The sequence below is a fragment of the Lepidochelys olivacea genome, assembly GCF_965140295.1.
Source record: "Lepidochelys olivacea isolate rLepOli2 genome assembly, chromosome: 6".
In the NCBI taxonomy this organism is placed as follows: domain Eukaryota; kingdom Metazoa; phylum Chordata; order Testudines; family Cheloniidae; genus Lepidochelys; species Lepidochelys olivacea.
In genome coordinates, this window is record NC_140416.1 from 23,982,155 (window position 1) to 24,001,401 (window position 19,247).

The 19,247-nt window shown below is 44.4% G+C and overlaps 1 protein-coding gene across 8 annotated transcripts in view; it reads right to left on the reverse strand.

Annotated features, from left to right (window-relative positions):
• OSBPL5 (oxysterol binding protein like 5) overlaps positions 1-19,247 on the reverse strand; it is a 219,433-nt gene that overhangs the window by 52,431 nt on the left and 147,755 nt on the right. For all 8 annotated transcript variants that reach the window (XM_084630039.1, XM_084630041.1, XM_084630040.1 and 5 more), the window contains 4 exons: positions 14,106-14,186; positions 12,656-12,757; positions 9,302-9,505; positions 631-715 (listed from right to left, as the gene is read on the reverse strand). In XM_084630039.1, the coding sequence (XP_084486165.1) occupies positions 631-715; positions 9,302-9,505; positions 12,656-12,757; positions 14,106-14,186 (472 nt within the window). The remainder of the gene's footprint in view (positions 1-630; positions 716-9,301; positions 9,506-12,655; positions 12,758-14,105; positions 14,187-19,247) is intronic.

Here is a 19,247-nt window from a genome sequence, read left to right on the forward strand (position 1 = left end):
TTTATATATAAGCAAATATTTTTAATTATATGACTTGGTACAAAACAAAATTTGGAAGACATATGCCTAGAAGAAGAATAAATGCACACATGAATTAGAGTTCGAGCTGGATCCCTCACTGAATCAGTCATGTGAAATCTATTTTGCTTTCTTTAAATGTTGGAGAAGCAATTATTTATATTAGAGTAGAACCTATAAAGCCCAGATGGTGTGAAGTGCATAATACAACAGGGCACCAAAACACACAATAAACGAGTGCCTCTGCTCTAGAAAGCTTACAACCTACACAGACAAGAATAGGAAAAAAAGTATTATCCCCATTTTAACAGAGGCACAGAGAGTAAATGACTTGCCTGAAGTCACATGGAGAGTCTATGGCAGAACCAGGAATTTTACCCACGTCCCATCCCCTGCTCTGCTGAGTCCAAACCAAGTGTCTAAGCCATAAAACCATAGCCACATAAATCCTTCCCCCTATGCATTCCCAACCTTTATTTTCCTAAATAGGAAAAAGACACCAGAGAAGGCACTCTTGAGCTCCCAGGATCAAACTCTTATTTTGGATTCATGACGACCATTCCTATCTGTGGAAAAGAAGTGGAGAGAGAGGAGAGGCAGACCAGAACTCACCATCTGATTCCGAGGCTGCTCTGAAGATCAAGTAGCTGCTGGGAAGAGGCTGAGTGATGGAACCAACATTCTCTCCCTTTGGGCCCTAGAGTCACACAAACAAGAAAAAGGTAAGGCAAAAAGGAGGCTGTAACAGTTCTGTGAATTTTTCCCTTTCATGGGCCAAGTGTATTTGTGAGGGGGAAGAAGAGGAACAGATGGAGTAATTTAGAGAGATCCATTAGTAACCAGGATATTCCAGCCACTGCTCCAAAGTAGTAATAAGACGTTGACGCAAGTCTGGCTCAGCCCAAAGACCGATTTATTGTCAGTACCTCTAGCAATGTAGAAGTATACCCCCAGAACTGAAGAGTTTTGCTCCTTTAGCTTGTGAACAAGCCTACAGAGAAATGGAAAAGAAAAACGTGCAATTACTGCGTCTCTTACACAAGACTTTTCAGCACAGCGCTCGCTGCTGAGTCCATCTGCAGTATTGCAACACCAGTGGCAAAAAGCCTCAGCTTTCCTCCATCGCTGGAAGAACAGCAGGGGACACTCACACCTCAGATGGTGGCATCAGCCTTTCCAGCAGGCTGGTGCCATGAAAGCCGGTTTGCTCTTACATTATTCAGTTAGTCCTGCTAAAGCTAATGTAAATCACTGTGTGTTGTCCCGTCCTGCTGTTGGCTTCCGAGTGCCTTGCATCTCTCTTTCTGCCAGTGTTAGAGGTTGATAAGCTTGGAAGTCAGCAGATGGGGATTGGAGTGGCCCAGTGCAGGCTCCTAACCTGGATCCTTCACTGGCTTCGTGTGGCTGACTGAGGGATAAATTCTGGGGCATTTCAGTGGCAGCTTTTCTGAAAGGCCACAACTGAAAGAAGGAAGAAAAAGAGAAGGATATGGTGCTTTGAAAGGTGAGCTAGGAGAGGGCATGAAGGCTTCACTGTAACTAGGTGTTCTGTAGTGCAATCTCTTTCCCTTTGCCCCATCTCTCTCTCTAGAAACACCTACCTCATGGGTTCTAAGCAGAGAATTACTTCAAGGACACAGAGGAAGGTTGTTTTTTTTGTTTGTTTGTTTTTTACTGTGCAGTCTGCAGCTAGGAGGCAGACACTGACCCTCCTTGGGAAGGAGCATAAAAAATTCTCACAAAGGCAGACTCCAGCTAAGGTTTCCTTGGTACAAAGGGAAGAGTACATTCGCTATTACACCCCTTCAGGGGAGTGTGCATTCTCTCATCCGTGATGTACATTTAAAGGCAACAGCTATGCCTGATTGATGCACAGGTGTACAAGGGGTTGGGTTGGAGGCTACCTCTGCCCTCCACCTATATGCAGCAGGACACAACCTGGCTATGGACAAGGGGGAGCCTCTTGCCTCCTGGTTTTCTATTTCCAAAGTGACACCCTTAGTCCTCTGTTCCCTCCCTTCCCCACCAATGCACTGCAGGATAAATCACATTGCAAAGAAACAACATAAGCAGAATTTCCTTTGAGAACAAGGATGATAAATAAATTAGTCACTGTGTAGTAGGAGACATCACTGACTTCTGCACTTATTTATTCCACCTGCAGTTGGCCTAAAACAGATCTCTCCAAGGCCCCATTCAAAGTTGTATCTTTAATTGATAGAAAGCTGTGAACAAAGCATTTGAAAAATGTTTTAGCACATGGATGTAAGGTAGCTTTTTCCATCTCTGCAGGCATCTCCTGCCTGACGTAAGGCTTCATATCTCCATATCCATATCCCATCCTCTCTAACAAACTGTTTTCTGTTTTCTCTGTGCACCATACTGCACCAATTTTTATCCCCAAAATTATAATTCATGCAGTGGGTGGGGAGGATCTGACTTTTTTCAGTGAGTTAAGAGGGACCCCCTGAGCCCCAACTCATACTAGAATTCTCCATCATTGCCTGCTACTCTCAATTGCTCCTGTGAATGAATGTCTGGCAGATGGATTGTGCAAAGTTACCTGTATTTTTTTTAAGCTGTTTGTAGGGCTGGGAATGGGAAGAAGGGCAAGTCAGAAGATGGAAGACATCTTGATATGGACACGGATTTGACAACATGTCCAGTAGTTTGCATTCATTCTCTCTGACCCAATTTCTAATCCCTGGGGTTTCCAGGCTCTGCAGAGGCTTCATTTACTGTCTTCCTCTGCCAGGGAAATGACAGGTCTTTATTACTCATCAAAACAGGGAGCACCAAGAAACACTCCTTTCACGAGGTGCTTGAGATTTAGAAACCAAAAACATCTGTATGGCGATTTGATATGCAGGACTGGCAAAGTTGGGATTTGATAAGTGATCCGCAGCCCAGCCCCTCAAGACATTACTACTGACATTGATGCAATCAGGCAGCATTCCTTGTGACATTTTTCCTTTCAGGAGCTTTCAGCTGAATGAGACTTTGGAGAATTGTTGATAACACCATAGTATGGATTTTCGATGCACAGATTGAAGCCTGCCTTATAGGGGGAAGCCCATGAACAGATGGTGCAGATCCAGGGTACTGACATTTAAAAGAAGAGTAGATGGCACAACGTTTCAAGAGACTTTTGTGCAAGTGGAAAAATATTACAGTGACCAAATAATGGTCTGTCAGACAGATTTAGTAGTCACACACGGGTAAAAGGATCATGACATTGAGACCACTCTTAACCACCCCCCCCTTAACAATTCTACAGAGTAAGTGAAGTTTCCTATCTGTAAAATAGGGATAACAATCCTTCCTTTCTCCCACCTTTTTTCTGTCTTGCCTATTTAGACTGTAAGCACATCAGAGCAATGACTGTCTCTTACCATTAATGTACAATGCCTCGCACAATGGGCCCCAATCTCAGTGGCAGCCTCTAGATGCTACTGTAATACAATTAATACAGGGAAGTCTTTGGGTCACTCATCTTCAGGGCAGTGAAGGGCATCACCCGAAAAGGATACGTTTGTGGTTCTAAAAAAGGATTGGATTTACGTTACCATATCAGAGAGTAAGGACTCTGGAAGAATTATGAAAACCAAAAAAAGTAGTTAGTCGATGCATACGCGGAAGCTACAGCCATTCAGTATGTCGTTTTTAATTTTACTTTTGCTTTTATCACCAAAGACAGGCATTAAAAATACGATAGAGAGGTATCATCCACGTGGATGAAAATGAGCAAAACAAGTTTGGGCTGGAGATTAGAAAAGCGTGCCTAACGGAATGATCTAAACGATAGGAGCAGATGGTAAAAGTTTCCCAAGGAATGTGATAGATGCGCCATCACTTCAGTTACTTTAAAAATAAAATCTAAAGGGGGGGGGCGTTCAAAACAATGGGTGTATTTCTTATTTTATTGATTGATTTCAATTTCACAGGTACCTACACTGGATTATTTGCTGCCATCGATAGGTGCCCGAGTAACTGAAACAAACAAACATTCCCACACTGTGTTGTTCATCCAGTTAAGTCAAATGAAAAAAATCTAAAAGTGTTTCAGGACAATAGGATGATCCAATACATTACCACAAATCTAACCACCTGACTGCTATACAGTGCATCCGTACACAGCCCCAAAATAATCACCATACTGGCATTATTTGGTACTCTGCCGTAGCCTGAGCAGGCACAGACCCAAACTACACTCCCATTATAAAGTGGTTTGAAGATACTGCCAGAATCATGCGGGGAAGGTCTCTAAGTCACTGCTTGTGGTGTAGAGAGAGAACTTAAGATCTCAGCGCTGTTAATTTAGCACCTGTCAAAAGCATGAGAACAGATTGGGCATTTTTATTTCGTTATGAAGCAGGAATGATCACATCCTAGACGAAAAGCAACTAACTTTAGAGAAGCTATTTATGTTCACAAGCATAGTGAGCCACATAAAATGAAGCGAACTCTCTATCCAGGCAAATGATTCTAATTTACAGTGTGGAAGCCAGTCATTTTTATCAAAAAGCATTTAATGCAAATCAGCTGGTGCTCTTTAAGTATGGGTTACACGGACATTTAGAAGGTGCATGCCCTAACAATATTATTGAAGTTACTAAATTCAGCGGTCTTTCACCCTAAATACACTGGTAATCAATTGACAGGCACCTCAGAGTTTGAGATTCTGTTTTAGTTTAAATTAAATGATAGCCCATTAAACTGAGTTGATGAACGCGACTGTAAATGCTAGTCTAGACAGCTCCACAAACATTTGTTCTAGGGCTTACGGCTGAGCCCTGGGGTAACCACAAATATCTGTGTCGTTTAACAAATGTTAGTGGAGCATCCAGACTAGCATTGACAATTGTGTTAACTGGCAAACGATTAACTAGAGTTAAAACCCAATCACAAATTCTAGTCTAGACAATCCCTACATTTCAGGATCCGTCATCTTGTTTTAACAGGCAGTGGGAATTCTTGGCCACATCTTGGTTCCAGTATTATAGGTAATAATTTTAACTTGTGCTGGAACAAAGAACCCATCTATAATTCATGAGAAGTGGGCTCTCTTTGCACCATTAGACAAAACCAATTTACACTAGCAAATGCTCCCCTGGTTGCCTTACAACAGAGGTGGGCAAACTACGGCCTGCGGTCCACATCCAGCCTGCGGGACCATCCTGCCCGGTCCCTGAGCTCCTGGCCTGGGAGGCTCGTGCACGGCCCCTCCCCTGCTGTCCGCCCCTCCCCCACAGCCACGCCGCTGCGCGGGAAGTGCTCTGGGCGAAGGGGGTGCGTGCTCATACAGGGCAGCATGTCTGGCTCCAGCGCGGCTCCCAGACATGCTGCTCTGAGCAGCACGGTAAGGGGGCTGGGAGTCCTGGGGGGCAGTCAGGGAGCTGTTGGATACGGGGTGGGGGGCAGTCAGGGGACAGGGAGTGGGGCGAGGTAGATAGGGGGTCGAGTCCCAGGGGGCGGTGGTCCTGGGAGGGAGTGGTCCAGGGACAAGGAGTGAGGGCAGGGTTGGATGGATGGGGTGTTCTGAGGGGGGCGGGAAGTAGGAGGGGGCAGATAGGGGGCAGGGGCCAGGCAGTTTGGGGAGGCACAGCCTTCCCTACCTGGCCCTCCATACAGTTTCGCACCTCGATGTGGCCCTCGGGCCAAAAAGTTTGCCCACCCCTGCCTTAAAAGTATGCAGTGAAGTGACACAAAATAAAAAACAGTATTTCTGGCAGCTTCAGCATTTGACTGCTGTCAGAGTGCAAACAGCTCCTTTGACATCAAGCAGTTCATTAGAGGTGGCCTTTTGCTGCTCTCTTGGTGTTCATCTTGTGGCCCAAAGTGGCTGTCACACACAGCAATCCAACCTGGGGGGTTCCTAATACACAGTTCAAATGCAGCATCCCTAATATCCAGCTCAAGATATCCAAATGAACTACTCTGACTTTAAAACCCAAATCTCTCATGATTTTCTTGTTTTCCATAACAGCGTTCAGGAAAATCCTTCCACTTTTTAATATACAGAATATAATATATGTATTTTATATGACTCCTTTCTGTTGGGTCAGTCTTGCTGAAGGAAAAAGCATTCTGACACCACAAGATGCTTCCAATTGCAAAACCGTACTACTTTCTAATCCAGAGGCGGGCAAACTACGGCCCGCGGGACCCTCCTGCCTGGCCCCTGAGCTCCTGGCCCGGGAGGCTTGCCCCCCACCCCTCCCCTGCTGGCCCCCCCGTCCCCCCGCAGCCTCAGCGCGCGGCGCCCCCGGCACAACGCTGTGGGTGGCCGGGCAGCACAGTTGCAGAGCCGCGGCCTGACCAGGGGCGGCTGTACTCCCATCAGCCACCAGTGTTCCAGGCAGCGCAGGAAGGGGGCAGGGAGCGGGGGCGGGGGGTTGGATAGAGGGCAGGGGAGTTGGGGGTGGTGGTCAGGGGTGTGGATAGGCGTCAGGATGGTCAGAGAGCAGGGAACAAGGGGGTTGGATGGGGCAGGGGTTCCAGGGCGGGGGCAGTCAGGAAGGAGAGGGGGGGTTGAATGGGGTGGCGGGGGCAGTCAGGGGACAGGGAGAAGGGGTGGTTGGATGGGGCAGAGGTTCCAGGGGGCAAGTCAGGAGTGGTGGGTCCAGGGGTGGTCAGGGGACAGGTGGTGGTGGATGGGGTACGAGTCCCGGGGATGCGGGGGCTGTCAGGGGACGGGGGGGTTGGATGGGGCAGGAGTCCCAGGGAAGCCGTTGGGGGTGAGAAGCTGAGGGGGGGTGAGAAGCTGGAGAGGAGGGTGGATAGGGGGCAGGGGCTGGGCCATGCCTGGCTGTTTGGGGAGACACAGCCTCCGCTCACCAGCCCTCCATACAATTTTGGAAACCCAATGTGGCCCTCAGGCCACAAAGTTTGCCTGCCCTGTTCAATTTGTTCTTTCTCACTGCACTTTTCAGATGAATTCAGTTGACCTCTGTCTGCTCACAAGGAACTGTTGTGGTGATGGACAGCAAATAAATGACAGCTTTCTTGGATGCAGGACATGAACCAGATGAACAGAAACTTGAAGGCTGAACAAAAGCCAAGTGGTAGGTGAACTACAATGCCTCATACACCTTTGGCACAAGACCGTATAGTGCAAAGAAAAAAGAGTCAAGACATAGACTGAGGCTAGGCTAAAAACCTTGTGAGGAAACAATAGCTCTTACTCTTTGTTGCTGAGGTCCATTTAATTTTCTACCACTAGCTGGATTCAGTTTAGCAGAACTTTATCTTACAAATAGTTCCTTTGACTTCAAAGTGACTACCCATGAAGCACAGTGAGTAAGGTTGTCAGAATCTGGCCTCATACATCTGCTCTCCCATTTTTGCCAGACCCTTTGGTGCCAGAGTAATGAATGCCATCAGCCCTGGTACATGAATCCTTCCAGGCATCTCTGCTATGCTGGCCTCCCTGCAGTAACATCATAATCAGCAATGCCTTGTTTAGACTGGTAATATTTCTTAGGGAATTTATATCTGCAATAACTCTGTACAGATGCTATTTTTAATAGTGGAACAGAGTCAGAGTAGCTAAGAGCTTTTTCTTCAGGGCATCAGACAGATGTTACGGTCTGTAAGGAGTGGGGGCATCCTCCTTAATCACAGCTAATGGCAAATGCTGTTTCATCCCACCTTAGAGAAATAAATATATTTCTTTAAAACTTTGGGTGAGTTATTGATATCATAAGTTTCCAGAAATGCCACTCTGCATATCACTCTGATGCCTAAAACGTCTGCACAGTCAGCGAGAAGTGATGGAAACAGCTATATGCATGGTTAAGAGCTCTTTTTGTTCAGAATATCACCAGGCTGAATCATCACTGAGTTTTGCAGTCTGCTACTGTCCAATTGTCAGTGAGTTTCACGTAATGAATTATACCTTTGTGGTGTAAGTAAGGCATGCATCTATTCTAAGTCAAGAGTCATAGATCATATAGATATCACATGTAACTCAACCAATCACCACCTTTATTCTACAGCTAATTTGCACGCGACAATTTCATTGGTTATATGAGGGAGGCTGAACAGATGGTGGATTACTTGGCCCAAAACTGACACTCACATAAAAACACAAGTGTCCCAGTACAAACCGTCTTAAACATAAATCAACACAACCAGCACACACAATAACCGCAAACACACAGATCCCCTCACCATAGCATATATCCCACATTCACCACCCACACAAGTCTCCCAACACAACCCCCGCATAATAACCCTAAATATCACTCTGAAGCCTAGAATATCTGCTGCGTCAACCTGAAGTGACGGGAAGAGCAATGAGAATGGATGAGAGCTCTTTTTGCTTAGAATATCAGCAGGTTCAGTCATCACTGGTATTCCCAGTCTGCTACCATCCAGTTTTTAAGTTCTCAGCCATTTTTGGCTCTCAGCCTCCCCATGACTTTATGAATTATACCCGTGTGACAGCACAGCCTTTCAGCTACTAGTTAAAAAATATAAACTGCAGGATCTGTATCTTTCAGATGGGTGGAATCAATTATTGGTACTATAGTGGCACCTAGAAGCCCCAACGGAGATCAAGATTCCGTTGTGCTAGGCACTGTACACTGTCCCAAACAGCTTACAGTTACAACAGACAAGAGAGACTAAGGATAGGAGAAAGGAAGTATCGTTAACCCCATTTTACAGGTGAGGAACTGAGGCACAGAGGGATTAAAGTCACACAAAAGAAGTTTGTGGAAGAGCCAGGTTTTGAACACAGATCTCTCCAGGCCCAGTCCAATGCTGTAACCGCAAGACCAGACTTCCTCTCAATCACAGAACATTAGAGCTGGAAAAGACCAGATCATCCATTTCACCTCGCTTTGCCAGGGCAGATTGTCTCTTGTTCTGCACTGTACAGCACTTTAAATTCTACCTAACCCTCCCACATTCAGCAGATTATTCCACAGTCTAACACATCTGACTGTCAAGGAGCTTTTCCCTGTATTCAGACAATCTTTCCTCCTTTCTTTAATTTCAGTCACGTATCTATGCACCATAAATTACACTTATATAGCCCACCTCAATAGCTCCACATTCTTTTGATCTGGTATTAAAATCAAATTTAATCTAATCAAGTCCCTAATTTGCCTTAAATAACGTAATCTGTTTTACTAGGACAAGACAAAGCTGCCCTTCCAGTCTGCTGGGAACCCTGCTTCCCCTCCCCAAGCATATCCCCCTCTGCCTCAGAGAATTTGTTGTTTTTTTTTTTGGGGGGGGGGGGAGGGGGAGTTGTTCATCTCAGCACGATTGTTACCTTCACAGCCCAGATGGACTGATCCAAAGGGTGGAAGAGTTTAAAACAGAAGCCATCCTTTTTGGAGGGTCTCTCAATCAGCTCACAGGAATGGAGCAGGATGGTGCCCACCCACTGACCGATCTTTGGTGTTTTATAAATCAGCAGCACTCCTGGTTTCAGAACACACCACAGCTTGGTCCAGCTTTTCAGGGTCCCACGGATCTGGGAGGGAAATAAGCAGAGATAGTTCGGGGTTGTTTTTTTTAAAATTCTTAAATAAAGTATTTTAATCCAGTACAACGTGTTCAGCATGTGCCTCTCTCTCAAAGACAGATTTTGATGCCTTTATTTATGCTGCCTAGCACTGTACTCCTTTCGTAGTCTCGTCAACTTCAGTAGGCGTATTCATGGAAGAAGATATTCCACATGAGTCAGGATATCAGAATCTAGCCCTTACCATTTTGTGAGTTCACAGCCCCCTTTTATTACACACAGACAGACACTTATTTTTTAGTTGTTGACCACATGAGAATGATTTGGGGACAATGTTGATGGACATTTCAATTCGGCCAGTAAGTATTTAAAAGGTTATGTCTAGGCTAAGTGGCCTTAGAAGTTACTGTAAAGATCCGCTGTGGGAAACCACAATTAATAAGTTTAATCAAATATCCTCATTTTGTGAAGCACCTTTTCTGACTGGTTTACTTTTTGGTCATGCTCAATGCAAATTCTATCTCGTAGGCAACACATGAAGTCGGATAGCATACATTGCAGGTCAACGGATTCGGCTTTAGCCATTTTGAGGGTAAAAGAGTGTCCCAGTAAAGTGAGACTTAGCTCTTCTTGCTCAACACCACACATGGGCTGAACCTCAATATGTAACCCTTTTGTTGGGGTTGCTGCTGTGAGAATACATAATAAATGGCTTGCTGTGGAGCTGAAGTTGTTTTAACAGCTTCGAACTCCTCAGGACAAAACTTTTTGCACATGAAGACAAATAATAAAATAAATCCTAAATGTTGTACAAAGACATTATTAATTTTAGTTCTCTAGCAGACTATGCTGTCTCCAGTCACCTAGAATCCACTGCTGATCACGAACAGCAGCGTTCACATTTGTAACAAATATAAATAAATCCTATTGTCTCGAAGTCCATAATTTAAAAACAACAACAATTTTGTTTTGTAAGTGTCTGAAACGGGGGGTTTATCATGGAAAGGGCACTGCAAACTGTAGTTAAGGGTCAGTTGTTGTTGTAGCTGTGCTGGCCGCAGAACACAAGAGAGACAAGGTGGGTTAAGTAATATCTTTTATCGGACGGAAGATGGTCACCTACAGTGACAGGAATCAATGTTCCTATGATAAATCAGCAACGCTACACAAACATGGACGTATTTGCTAGTCTCCCCCATCCACATCCCACAATTTCAATCAAATATTTGTTCTGTGGTGTATAAGTTTCAGGGCACAGTGATAAATTGTCAATATTCATATATCTTTGGACAAGGAGCAATTACATTAGTCAACTGGTCCAAAGTTTGTTCTGTATCAAACGAAAATCAAAAGCTTAACTGCTACAAACTTCAAACATCAATGAAACATCTTGTATCTGTCTGCTTAAAGGCAACTGCCATATTTCTTCCTTGTGCAGTGAGTTAACAAAGTTTCTTTGCAAGGAGAACAAAAGGGTGGGGAAAAGACCTGCAAGTCTTTCCAAGATGGCTGCTGAGACCTGGTTCCCGTTTCATTCTTCTCACTTTGCCAAGTGACCCCAGGCTATGTGACTTACAGCATTAGTAGCATATAGCTTCAAGAAATGGAATCACTAGACAAGATTAAGCAGGGTATTCCCTATTCTCACAACATTCGACTTTCCCTCAGACCCCCAAAACAGAAAAAGATGAGCACTGGGGACACGACAATCTCCAAGGCAGAAGCCTGGGATGGAAGACTGAGAGGGGAAAGGTGCTGAGACTTCCACTCATCTCTTCATTCTGAGATGCCACATACTCCCACTTCAGTTCCACAGAGATTGTAAAATGACTTTACTGATAACTGTCAGGAGATGCAGCAGGAGCCATGTATATTCTCCTTGACCTTCTCATCTGAAAGGTAAATGCAGTTTTTCCCCAACTCCCAAAGGGGAAGGAGACTGGCATCCAGCAACAATGGGAGGCAGACATTTTGGGAAGGAGAGTGGAGGGAGAAACACAGTGGGGAACTCAGCAGCATCACAGGGACAAGAAGGTCAGACAAAACCCAGCCTTTTGGTAAAGTAACTCTTAGAAATCCGTAGGCAGAAGAAAAATTATATTTCTCACACACACACACACACACACACACACACACACGTGGAGAGGGGATTACAGGAATCAGTTGTGCACTGAACATAGCTGGCTTCTAGGTTCTGGCCAACAAACAAAGCTCGGGCAGGCAGGGTGCAAATGAGCATTCAGCTAAGGCTGGTTGTTACATGAGCCACTAAGTATGGACAGACCACAATGGCCAAGGCAGGGAGTGGGAAACAACTTCAATATCCTGGTTGGAAAGAGTCCGATTGATGGGGTACTTGCTTTGAAGCTCATGCAATGAGAGTCAGGAAAAACACAACCCATACACCTATAGCAATCATCCACCTTGGATCCAACCCCCTTTATGTAGAGTATCAAAGAGGCTGAGAACCAGGAAAGATTAGCAAGAAGAGAATTCTGAATCCAACTCCTTAACATATGTGGGGAGAGGATCCAAAACTGCTGGACTTGGGGTAAACATGCTACCTCCAAGACACTGCATGAGCAGGGCAGTGGAAGGGGCAGATTTGACCAAAATGGGATGTGGTTTGCTCGTTTCTCAGGGGATTCTGCCATTTCACTTATAGAAATCAGCAAGGCCTTTGTGGTTGTCCTTCCCTTGAAGTTCTAGCTCCTTCTATTTGAGGACTAGAATGGAATCCAACACTACTTTTCAGTTAGCTACAGGAATTCTCTTTTCCCTACCTTGGTTCAATGTGATTCCTGTCTGCATGTGAAAAACTGGACATTTGATTTTCTTTTTCTACTGCATTACAGTTCTGTGCCTGTTTGGGACCCAACAAAAGAACTCCTCTGGATTGAGAGAGCTTCCAGAGAAGGTGGGATTACTTTTTAAACTACAACTCAGGACAGAACTAAGTGAAGCAAGTACTTGAGAGAGGATCTGAATGTCTTTGTTCCAATTCCAGTGGGGTTGACTGAGTGAAAGCAAGCAAGTCTTCTCTGCTCACTCGAAGGAGGATGCTCTTGGTACTACTGCATAAAACCCAAAATGCTACAGGATTTTCTCATCCATTTATTTATTCCTCCAGCCTCAGAAGTGATGTTTTGCATTAAATACCTTCAGCCAGTCTGCCATAATCACCACACTGGGATCCTTTAGAGCGCTGAAGAGTTGCTTGGTGGCTCTTTTCTTCTCCTGTCTGTAATTCTTCTTCTGTACCTGTTTCAGAATGGAGAAAATAGCAGCTATAAACAGGTCATTTACTGCATGCTTTACTTAGAGAAGGGAGGGAACTTCTTACATAAATGTATCTGGAAAAGCAATTTATTGTGCAGATAGAGCCCTCATGAAACTTATCAGGCCTCACACAGGTTCCCTAGAAATCAACAAAATTGTATGTTCTAGTGACAAAAGTATAAGGGAACATAGAGAGCAGCCAGGATATCAAGTATCTTCATTGATAGCAAAATTCTACAAGAGTTCTTGATTTAATGTTCTTCTTATTAAACTTAGTTCTGTCAGTTACAAAGGTTACACAATCTGCTGTCGCCCTGCCTACAGAGTGATGGAGGCAGACTAGGGAATCCCTGTGAGAAGCTATGCAGAAGCAGATTGGAATTGAGGCATATAATCACATTTTCACCTAGACTAAATCTCCTGGAAAGCCATCCCTCGTGTAGACAAATTGAAACCTTTGAATCACACTAGGTATAAACTTGGCCACTTGCTTTAGATCAACATGTCAGGCACTTAGGGTGTGACACCTGTGCAGTGGTGAGCAAGCAGTGGTGTCATATCGATGTCAATATTCAAGGTTTCTTTCATTGTGTGGATCACATAGGTTATACCAGAGGGGCTGGCTCTACCATGTGGGCAGAACTGCCTATGGCAGCTAAACATTTATAACTATATGATGATTTAACTGGGAATTGGTCCTGCTTCGAGCAGGGGGTTGGACTAGATGACCTTCTGGGGTCCCTTCCAACCCTGATATTCTATGATTCTATGAACCAAGGTACTTGAATGTAGGGAACAAGGTACTGATATTCCCAGTTTGCTGAAGGCAGCAAGAAGAGCCCTAAAGCTACTACCTACAATAATAATAGTAGCCCCTTATGCAAGACTGGTTTTATGAACCGCCTTCCTTATCCAAAAGCACCAGCTGACCTATTGCTTTGGGACGGTGATGAGAGCCAACTAGATGGTGTTAGAGCACACTCTGTGTGTTACTAATAAGAGCTAAAATGGATTACAATCCTCCTGTTGGTCGAAGGGCTCTGGAATATATAGGTAACTGTTTGGATGCATGGTGATTGTGTCGTTTTGTTCTAATTACAGAATATTAACGACTCCCACATGGAAGACTGGATACAGGAACAAACAGTTCTGAACCTGCTATGACCAAAAAAAGAACGAGCAGCTTGATGGGTCATGGGAAATAACACTCAGAAGTAAAAGGAGAAGTAGTTTATGAGATTTTTTTTTTCTAAAAACTATCCATATTTTCTAAAAGGAAATAGCTTGGTGACACCACAGCCCAAGGCAACCTTTATTGTTTTGTACATACCTTCAATGTCTCCTTCTTAGTAAATTTGGCTGTGGGAGATACACACTCTTTATCAGACCCATTGCAAAGCTTATACTCAGTCTGAAAAATAAAAGAGGAGCAATGTGTTAATATTAAAATGATTAAGTGAAATGCTTTAATGAAAAGTTGATTACATCTTCCAGGAACCCACTGAAGGCAGATTGTAGACTTCATCAGCACAACATTAGACAAACTCACTCAGGAAGGGCACGTTTGTAGTGTAATCTGTGAACTTCCTTTTACACTTACAATTACTTAGAACTTCCCCCACCCCACCAGGTCTCTACACAATTTCCCATTGCAGATTCCTATCTGTAAACAATCCCATTATTCTCACTCTCGTCTTTGAAAACAACTTGTCCCTTCTTGGATCACAAATTTTAGGACATTTAACATCCTGAAGTAAAATTGGCTTTTCCTGATGACCATCAATTTTACCACCACATGTTTTCAATAGTCTTTGTGTTCAGCAGAATTTCAGTCCTCAAGGAATCTAAGAGGACAGAAACTGCTTGCTTACACACAAAGTCTCTCCTTCAGGTTAGGATTGCATGCACCTACTTCTCTCCACTGCATGAACACTACAGCCCATCACTTACATTGAGAAGTAGAATTAGAGAAGAACTTGACATTTTATTGCTTCATTTCCTGTGGTTTAGCTAATGGAAACAAGGAGAGTTAGAAGCATATGTTCAGCCACTGGCAAATGGTCTGGAGACCACATTTTGAGAACTGCTGCAGTAACTAAAGACGAGGGGTTTGACCCCCATCTGGAGTATTTGAAATGCAAATTCCTAACCAGTCACTACTTTCTATAGGGTGGGGAAAATAAGTGCAAAAATTGCAGTTTACAATATGGACAGAAACACTGTCTAACCTATTACAGGTTCTTAAATACTTGCTTTTGGTATTCTTCCACTTGAAAAATAAATAAATTATAGTAGTAATAAATACACACGACACTTCGAAATGAAAACTTGAGTAGTATATAAATATCTTTTTTCTATAAATAGGTTTGACCAACAACATTACAAGAATTTTTATTAATTAGCCTCGCTCAGAGACCATTCCTGGAAAATTCTCAGCTTCTGCCTCCACCCAACTATTCAGTGTTTTAATTTTTCTGGAAGGCCATGTTCTCGCTCTCTAGCTGCGATGCAGTCTCTTGCATGTTCTATATTGACTCCACACATGGGCCACCTTCTGACAGACACAGGATTTACAACAGAGACCCATCCTGCAGCTAAGACCTCTACTAAAAAGTTAGGTGCGCATAACTAGATCATTCAAGGCTGCGAAAAATGTCATGCGTTGGCTTAACTACATCACACAGGGTAAGCCCTAGTGTAGACACTGCTAGATCAGTGGAAGAATTGACCTAGCTACTGCCCCTTGGAGAGGAGGATTTTACTACAGTGATGGAAGGGGTTCTTCTGTCAGTATCTACACAACAGCAAGTGGCTTCAGCATTAAAGGGGTCTGTAGACACGCTGTTACAGAGAGAATTCTGCCCTTAGAGTCTGTGTCACATTTCAAAGGCCAGCGTTACACATTTGAGAGCTACACGATTACATTTTTTTTTTTAAAATGAGGAAACTTCTGTAAGTGCCAGAAGGCTTTTTGGGAGAGAATTATCTGGGATTATAAAAACCATTATGTTTTTAATAAGACCAGAGAATTAGCCTCTAAAAATTGTCAGAAGAATTTTATATATTTATTTTGCACCAGTGTGCAAATGCCATGTTCTTGAGATGCAATTATGAGCCAAACATTGGGGGGAAGTGAAACACAAGGGATTAAGTACAAAGAACACTTCAGCCTGGTCAACATGAGGAAAATTAGGTCAGCATAACTACATCGCTCAGGGGGATGAAAAGTCCACACCCTTGAGGGGCATAGCTAAGCTGACCTAAGTGCCAGTGTAGACTGTGCTAGGTTGATGGAAGAATTCTTCCACTGATATCAATCACTACTGCCTCTCTGGGAGGTGGATTACCTACGCCAACAGGAATATCCCTCTTCTCCACAAAGGTAGTGTCTACACTAAAGGGCTGCAGCAGCGCCTCTGTAGCATTTTAAGTATAGACAAGCCCCTTCTGTACCCATTAGCTACAGTAAAGAAACAAGAAGTCACAGTTGGTCATCAGGTTCTGGGAAATCCTCCTCTAATAGGTATTTCTAAATAAAATATCAGACATTCTTTGTATCCTATGAACTGAACATTACAGGCTAAACTCACCCCTGGTGTTAGTGCAATGACATCAAATCACTGACATCAGGAATTACATTTGATCCAGGAACTGCAGCTGGCTTGCGTGACTTTGCTTGGAGACAAATTCAGCCAAGCGATCAACATTCGTCCAGTGGTGAGCTGGAGCCGGTTCGCACCAGTTTGCTAGAACCGGTTGTTAAATTTAGAAGCCCTTTTAGAACCGGTTGTTCCGCGAGGGATAACCGGTTCTAAAAGGGCTTCTAAATTTAACTGGCCAAAAGTGGCGCCTTAGGCACTGACTCCATGGGTGCTCCAGCCCTGGCGCAGCCAAGGGGAAAATTTGGTGGGTGCAGAGCACCCACCGGCAGCTCCCTGTCCCACCCCCAGCTCACCTCATCTCCGCTCCATCATCTCACCTCATCTCCCTGAACGCGCTGCCCCCCCCCGCTTCTCCGCCCCCCTGGCCCCAGCTCACCTCCGCCTTCTCCCCTGAACGCCGGGACTCCCCACCTCGCCCCCCAGCAGGTGCCTCTGGCTCTTCGGGGTGGGGTGGGCACCCACCACGGTGGCCCACAAGACCCTCCTACCCCATTCTGGGGGCAGTCAGGGGACAGGGGAGGGGGGTGGATGGGGCAGGGATCCTGGGGGGAGGGGGGGTGGGCAACGACCCCCTCATGGGGTGAGGAGGGAACCCATTGTTAAGATTTTGGCAGCTCATCACTGCATTCGCCCCAAATTATGTGACTCTAGCCCTAAGCTCCCTATCACTAAGAATTGTTGCCACAGCAGATCGTTATTTTCATGATTAAACCAGGGCTGAACACTTATGCCCACCCAGTGAACCTGGTCATGGCAACTGTCTGAGGTAAACTGACTAGGGGAGAGGTTTAAAAGGGCAAGCCACTGAAGTAACTTCAAATCCAGGATGTTTTTAAGAGGCCGGCACAAGGTTTCTGTTTATTTCAGAGGCTGTACTTCCATCTTAATGCATGGGGGTGCCCCACCATAATTTAAAAAAACAAAATACTGTGTGGAGGAGAGAACAATATTGTTCCAAGTACTGGCGCGGAATCTTTAGGGGTTTGGTTAATATTCAGAGTACAGCCAATTATATTTGTCTGAAGTCATCATCATCCAAGGACCAGCCACAACTGCCTGTCTTACGGAGGTGATTTTAAACTACGGATCAAGCTAAACTGGACTTGAAGCCTGGGGGGGGGGGGGGATTCTTTTAAATGGTCTCAAGACAGTAGGCTATTTGTTGGAGAAGTTCTTTATGGCAGGTTTCTGAAATGTCCATGTGTTTTTATCAAGTTTCACTGCACACTTTTTTAAAGAGTCTGTTGCCGCCCCCACTCCTCCCTGATGCTTGTGTGCGTGCCACTGGCTGGATTTGCTTAATGTATATTCTGAACAGTAACATAGAATCATAGAACCGGAAGAGATATCGAGAAGTCTTCTAGTCCAGTCCCCTGCATTCATGGCAGGACTAAGTATTACCTAAAGCATCCCTCACAGGTGTTTGTCTAACCTGCTCTTAAAAATCTCCAATGATGGAGATTCCACAACCTCCCTAGGTAATTTATTCCAGTGCCTAGCTACTCTGACAGTTAGGAAGTTTTTCCTAATGTCCAACCTAAACCACCCTTGCTGCAATTTAAGCCCATTGCTTCTTGTCCTGTCCTCAGATGTTAAAGAGAACAATTTTTCTCCCCCCTCCTTGTAACAATTTTTTAGGAACTTGAAAATTTATGTCCACCCTCAGTCTTTTCTTCCCTAGACTAAAAGAAATATTTTTTTGCTATCTTCCCTCATAGGCCATGTTTTCTAGACCTTCTTTCTTCTCTGGACTTTCTCCAATTTGTCCACATCTTTCTTGAAATGTGGCGCCCAGAACTGGACACAATACTCAAGCTGAGGCCTAATCAGTGAGGAGTAATGGGAAGGGAGTTCACACCAACTTAATGACTGACAACAAGAACAAGTGCCAATCATCTTCCACCCTGTCAGATGGTAATCCTCTCACATGCCGCCTCACTTTCTGCAGGAGAAATTCTAGGCATAGGGGAAAGAAAAAAAAAAAACCCAATACAGCAATAGCTTTTAACATGCTGACATTTTCCGAACTGCTAGCTAAGTAAGGAGATAGGATTGTTCTCTATAAATACATCAGAGGGATAACTTAAATAACTCTTCCTCCTCCCTGGTATTTAAGTGCCAGTGTGGACACAAAAACAAATAGATATAAACTGGCCATCAAAAAGTTTAGGCTCAAAAATAGGCAAACATTTTTAACCGTCAGAGGAGTGAAGTTCTGGAAGGGCCCTCCAAGGGAAGCAGGGGGGGCAAAAAAACAACTTAACTGGCTTCAAGACTAAGCTTGATAAGTTTATGTAGGGGATGGTATGATGGAACTACCTATGAAAGCACATGGCCTATCGGTGACTGGCACCAAAAATCCCAAATAGCTGGAGACAGAACACTAGATGGGGAGGGCTCTGAATTACTACAGAGAATTCCTTCCCAAGGATCTGCCTGGTGAGTCTTGCCCACATGCTCAGGGTCTAACTGGGGTCACACTGGGGTCAGTAGGGAATTTTCCCCAAGCTCAGATTGGCAGAGATCCTGGGATTTTTTCATCTTCCTCTGAAGCATAGGTCACTTGTAGATTTAAACTAATGTAAATTGTGAATTCTCTGTAACTTGAAGTCTTTAAACCAAGATTTGAGGACTTCAGTAACTCAGCCAGAGATTGGGGTCTATTACAGGAGTCAGTGGGTGAGGTTCTATGGCCTACAATGTGCAGGAAGTTGGACCTTGTGATCATGATGGTTCCTTCTGCCCTTAAAAACTATGTGTAAGTGCTTAGGAGAACAAAGCCTTAGAACCTTAAAATACTATTTGTTCTG